The sequence below is a fragment of the Syngnathus scovelli genome, chromosome 4 (genome assembly GCF_024217435.2).
Source record: "Syngnathus scovelli strain Florida chromosome 4, RoL_Ssco_1.2, whole genome shotgun sequence".
Classification (NCBI taxonomy): Eukaryota; Metazoa; Chordata; class Actinopteri; order Syngnathiformes; family Syngnathidae; genus Syngnathus; species Syngnathus scovelli.
The window spans coordinates 20,559,001-20,565,000 of record NC_090850.1 but is presented as its reverse complement, the minus strand read 5'-3'; the positions used below and the strand labels follow the sequence as shown (position 1 = coordinate 20,565,000).

The 6,000-nt window shown below is 42.0% G+C and overlaps 1 protein-coding gene across 2 annotated transcripts in view; it reads right to left on the bottom strand.

Annotated features, from left to right (window-relative positions):
- Positions 1-6,000, bottom strand: part of ntrk3b (neurotrophic tyrosine kinase, receptor, type 3b) — a 100,933-nt gene that overhangs the window by 51,578 nt on the left and 43,355 nt on the right. For both annotated transcript variants that reach the window (XM_049717054.2, XM_049717055.2), the window contains exons 4-5: positions 5,564-5,632; positions 148-302 (exon numbers count right to left, since the gene is read on the bottom strand). In XM_049717054.2, coding sequence (XP_049573011.2) covers positions 148-302; positions 5,564-5,632 — 224 coding nt within the window. The remainder of the gene's footprint in view (positions 1-147; positions 303-5,563; positions 5,633-6,000) is intronic.

Sequence of the window (6,000 nt, the reverse complement as noted above, 5' to 3'; positions counted from 1 at the left end):
CACTGTGACGCCTTTGAGTCCGTTCGAACGACGGTGCGTCACCCTTCTGTCTCCCGAGTATGGACTTATCTTCATGCGCGTACAATCACGCCATTTTTGCTTGGTTGGAGATTTATTGTGTTTAGGTGATGTATAAAAGTTACTCACCGCAGTTTTGTATGTACATATGGTGCAGCTTCATTTTGGAAGCGCCGCTCCTGCAGTAGAGCTGTTGCGTGTGAAGGTTGGCCTCGCCTCGCTCCTGCCACAGCTGGATCCAGCGGATATTGCAGCCGCAGTCGAACACCACGCCGTCCAGTCGCCTATGACCGCCACACACACAGACCATTTTGGGTTTTATCCAAAGCAATTGAACATTCTGATCGCACGGGTTAACGGAGACGACTCCGCTTCTGTAACCTTTAAACGTAATAACTTGGAGAGCGTATTAGAAAGTATCAGCACAGCTCACATTTAAGAGGTTGCATCAGCAAGTTTCTTTACTACAGACCTCTTAAAATGCTTCCTAAAACTAGAAACATTTATAGAGCATGAATGGGAACTAACGTTCTGTGACTGAATTAAAGTCCTTTTTATGAACAACTTTATTTCGTCTGAATGGCAAACAGGATACAACAACAGTTGAAATTATCACTACATTGCGAAACTATTTTTGATGTACGCCGCATGGAATTGTCAAACCGTGTCAGGTGTGTAATATCTTCAGTCATCCTTGCACTTTTTTTTTTTTTAAATGCAATGTTACAAGCCGCAATGTTATGACACAGTGGTCCTCGGAGGGCAATTATTACAGCGGTTTGGTGCACCGGCAGCAGTAATAATGACAAAGAGCCTTTCACAGGCTCGTCTGTTAGGAATTGATGTTTTCCCTCGGTTATTTCCCGAATGAATGACAATCCAAATTCACTCGAGTGCTCCGGCCGAACTACCTGTCACACAAGCAGACTGTGAGTTTATCTGCTGAATGCTGACTAGATGAAAGGTGCGGTGGAGTGCGACCTTCAGAAGTCTCTCCCTCACGATGGTGGCTAACAACTCACAAAAATGTGGCTAAGACTAAAACCGACTCGTGAAGGATGACGCTTTCCATCATTAAGGACGATGGTGGGAAGATCATTTACATAAATGCACCGTTTTATGTCTGCTAGCGGCAAATTCTAAACACCACACGTGACTGCTCAGACACTCCTTCATGGCAAAAGTTCAAAGTTCTACTCTTCAGACCATCACTCTCGGGGTCCATTAGCAGGCAGGCACGTGTCATTAAGTTCCTCGCTGAATACATTCCTCCTCTGCCACCCTCCGCATCCCATTGCCGAGCAGCGATTGGCCAATTTTGCCAGGATGAATGTCCATCCAAATGTCCTTGGCAGGGGTCAATAAGCATGTGTGAGAAAAGCATGAATAATGTATGCCATGGTGATATAGAGTCTATAGGAAGTAATGAGGATAGATTCCCGCAGGTGGATCTCACTGGTTCTGAGCGACGAGGACTGAACCATCTCGCTAACCGATCAATTTGGACCTCTTGGGAATTACCTATTCCCCAACAAATGTATTATTTATTACTTGGGAAATAAAAAAACTACCAATTCTAGTGGAGGGGCGGAGCTTATATCACAAAAGAATTTGATCATTATGATTATTCGGTCTTGGAAGAAGTCTGGGTTTGATTCTCAGTTAATAGGCAAGAAATCGAATAAAAAGATACACAAATCTACTCAAATGTAATGAGCATAGTGGAAAAGTCCAATAAACATTTATTACACCTTCAAAGAAACAATGCAAATCTTTACGATGGCTTGTAATGTTTGCTGTGGAGCTAAAACAGAACCAGCGCACCGTTTTAGTGTTAGGATATAAATTGTGTTAAACAGGATGCTCATTGTTGAGTTCAGGTTTGGGTAGTTGCAATACGAATTTGAAGATGCGTTCAAATAATGATTGACGTCGGAAAATGGCACCTTCAGAGTCCAGTAAGGTTTCAAACCAAAATGTTTTTATGTGGGTCAGCTCATGATAGCCATGGCAACTAAATTCCAAATAGTAATGCTAAATTAACGGCAACCAACTTGGTGTCTGATACGTACCAGATAAACTGAACCACCGGGGATCGGAGCTCGGTAGAGCAGAGCAAACCGACCTCCGCCCACATCCCCCGCCGCCGTCTTATATTCCATTCTAATGATGCTAATTGCTAATACGAATTACCAACCTTATACATTACACGCGGCCCCTCTGGAAACGGTCAATTAGGGCAAACACGCTACAGCAAATAGCGAGATAATACGCTGGAAGGAAGATCCATCACTTGATGTGCGGTTATTTATGCCGCCGTTTTGTGTTGAAGGCTATAGTTGGCAAATCCAGATGTTGGTGCATATTCATGAGGGATGCCAATTGTCAGCTTTATGGGGGCCTGTTTAAAACCACATCAGTCACTTAAGCGCCTGGCGCCGTAAGGAACTCGGAGCTGGGCGGGGGGTGAAGTCCATAGTACCGAGATCGAGGAGACATATGGATGCTGAAGGCAGGACGCAATTGAAGCCAGAAAGTAGCTATAGCCAGGGAATCGGGCCATCAGGAAAAAGCTAAAGTCCAGGTTATCATCTTGGATTTGCTCCAACTCACCCCAAGTCCCTCACGAGTACTATCTTCATAGGAAATAAATGCATGGTTGGATTGGATGGGGATGCACTTTTGTGTACAACCAAAGGCATCTTGATTAAGGAGACTGCAAAGGAGCAACTGGAAAGCCATCCGATTCCTCGCAGCTGCACTGGCATTCAAATAAAGACTTTTTATTTGAGCCTTTCGTCACATTATGGTGTTGCCAACACGCTGCTCTTTAAATGCATAAAGCTTCTACCCCCACTTGAGGACGAGAAAGAAAGATGGATGTGGAGAATGATACCGCATCTTCAAGGCAGGAAGGGTAGAGATGATTACAGACTGTTTTGATTAAAACGTGGATTATACATAAACATCTTGGCGCAGTACTCTAAAAAACAAAAAATCTGAATCTGTATAGCAAAATTTCTTTATTTCCAAGAACTTTCAGTAGTAGTAGCCTACTAACCCCAAAAAAATTCAGCAGTGTTCACACCCACAACGGCGCAACCCACCCATTTCTGCACAAATTGCAAAACTTGTTGTATGCCATCACTTTAGTTAGACCACACTGGGGACAAACATATAAAATATAGAATATAAAATATAACCCACACTCTTGCCTTCTTATTTTAATTTCCCCGTAAAAAATAATTAGCCTACTAGCTAATAGACTCAAACATCAACCTAATTTTTTTCTTTTTCACAAAACGCATTGCTACCAGAAGATTGCTTAAGATGGGAGGTGGTTGGTAAATTTTACAAGCACATGATGAATATTTCAAAATTAAAAAAGAACTTTTGAAGGTCCATTTTGGTCAAAATGGCTTCTCTTTTGTGGTAATTGAGTTTCGCCCCCTCACTATATTGCTGCAAATTGATTCCAGCGTGTGTGTGTGGTTTTTAACTAGATCCACACGCAACATGCTTTTGTAATTCTCCTTCTGCCTACTTTGATGTTTTTCCACCGGCGCTCTCCATCCCGCTAATAGTTTACCCCCAGTGCCACGGAGCGCTAATAAAACCTGGGGTTCACGTCTTGTAATTTACCTGTCAGGCGGCCTTTTAGGAGGCACACTTAATTTATTATAATCCCAGTAGCGGAGATTACAGGTTGGATCCATTCACATATCGTCAAAGAAAAATCCATTTCACAGCATGAGGCAGAGCAAGAGAGCCAAGTTTGCATCTAAAGAAGTGTTAACAGAATAAAAGCATTCGCCGCCGCTGGGTACAGAATATTCCCCCTCTTTCCGAGCACAAGACCGCTTTAAATAATCCTCGATCATCCCCTCCCGACACAAGCCACTGTGGCACACCTCCGCCATCTTAGAGTCTTTTTCTTCTTTTAGCTTAAGAGCATGCACAGAAAGAGGCTGAGGCGATGATGTCGCATAGGAGCATTTTAAAATACGTATAGATATGACACTGTGGCTTAAAGAAAATCAAATATAGCGGCCATGTTGTAAGATTTGTGGATGATTGGGTAAAAATGAACAAAATATCCCACGTGCTAAACGTTAGCATAACCTGTTGCGCGTGGAGTCGGAATTAGAGATTTGGTTCTAGGGAGGCTGAGCTTTGCTTCTGTTATTAATCATCCATACCCAAAAAAAAAACGACTTAAATAATAAACTGGCTTCTCTGCGGTTTGAGAGTTCCAGATGCATTGTGGGAAAGCATAATAACACTATTGGATTCAATTCATGCTGTTGAGTACTGGTTCAAATGAGAATTCATCAAATGGTAACATGATAGCAGTTGGTTTGCCTGAGTTAGAGGGACGCTTGCCAAATAGTGAGCCATTCATGTCATTATTAAACACGGTTGCTGGCGCTCACTTGCCAAACGCTACGCCAACCCCTTAAGTTGCACGATGTCATCTACTAATAATCTAAAAATGTCATTAAAAGTACTGGCGGAAATAACTAAGGTTGTTAAAATATCAGCTACAATGGTCCAAGTGGACAGCTGGTCACATAGCAAACATTGGGGAGGGGAAAAAAAAAGTTTGTACTTTTCAAAACAGGAACAAAGAGGCACTGAGATGACGATGGAGTAACACCAGCAGGGGGTCCCGCTGGCTATTTGAAGCCCACGCAGAACCCACATAGAAGAATAATTCAGCTCATGTCTGCAGGCAAATGCTGCAGTTAACTCTTTGTGTAAGGCATCCATTTGAGGGATGGATTCATTTGTCCCAAGTGGTGAGGGCTGCTGTTTTGGTTAGCAACAGACATCTGCATTAATATAATCTTTGATGATGGGGCAGCTTCTATTACCGAGACAGTAATTAATGATAGACGCTAGGTGTTTTTTTTTTTTTTTTGAGTGCGGGAGAAAAAAAAAAAGCAGGTTTATTTATCTTACATAGGTGCTGCTGTTTTGGTTAGCAAGCTCAACAGCTCATTTTCGTGCTGATAAACTGATATAAACTAGGTTGCATACGTATACTATTTTTTTTTAAACATGGAACCAAAACAGAAAATTAAATGCCCAATTTTTTTTCAATGACCCCAAAAAAATTTTTTGGGAGAGAGGTATTTATTCATCTTTACTGGACAATGGGAAGAAGAAGGCGCTTGAGGTATGCTAATAACTAGCGACTGACGGAAGTAATGGAGCGTAAATAACACGTGACAGCATTTCTTAAACATGGCTGGTGGCTCAAACTTTCATAACAAGATTGAGAATGTGTTACTGTGTGGGGACGCACATGCCCCTCCATTTAATTCTTTCCACCGTATGTTAATTGAGTTAGCAAATTGGCTTGTAAAACCAGCACATATTGCTTCAGGTTGACGCTTTGTACGCGTAACACCAGACAAATGAGACGGTCACAATGACAAAGGCGGGAGTTATTCCGGATAGGAAAGAATAAAAAGAACAATGTGTGCAGGGGAGCAGTGATAAATGGCTGCTAATAGAAAAAGACAAAGAAAAAGCGACTCACAGCTCGGTAAGTTGAAGGTGCTTGAAGAGCTGCCAGGACAGAGTGCTGAGAGGATTCTTTGACAGATTTCTGGAAGGAAGAGAAGACACAGACAAAATTGAGACAACTGGTACATTCAATGACAGTTGACACAAAATATTTAGCATGTCGCTAGGTTTAGCGCTGAAACCGCTTCGATTCTAATTCCCTTTGGACCCGGAATGGACAAACTTTAAGGAGGATATTTATTTCTTATTTCCTGACATTTTGGTTGATTTTAACACCCGTGACAGTTACTGATCTTATTGATCGCTAAGCTAGCTTCAGCCATTGAGTTAGCGTCGCAAAATGGCCGCCCACTGGCTCGTGGGATCTCAATAGGAAATAAAAAAAAATAAAAAAGTGGTACCAGTAGTAATTCTCGTGGGATCTCAATGGGAAATAAAAAATAAAAATAA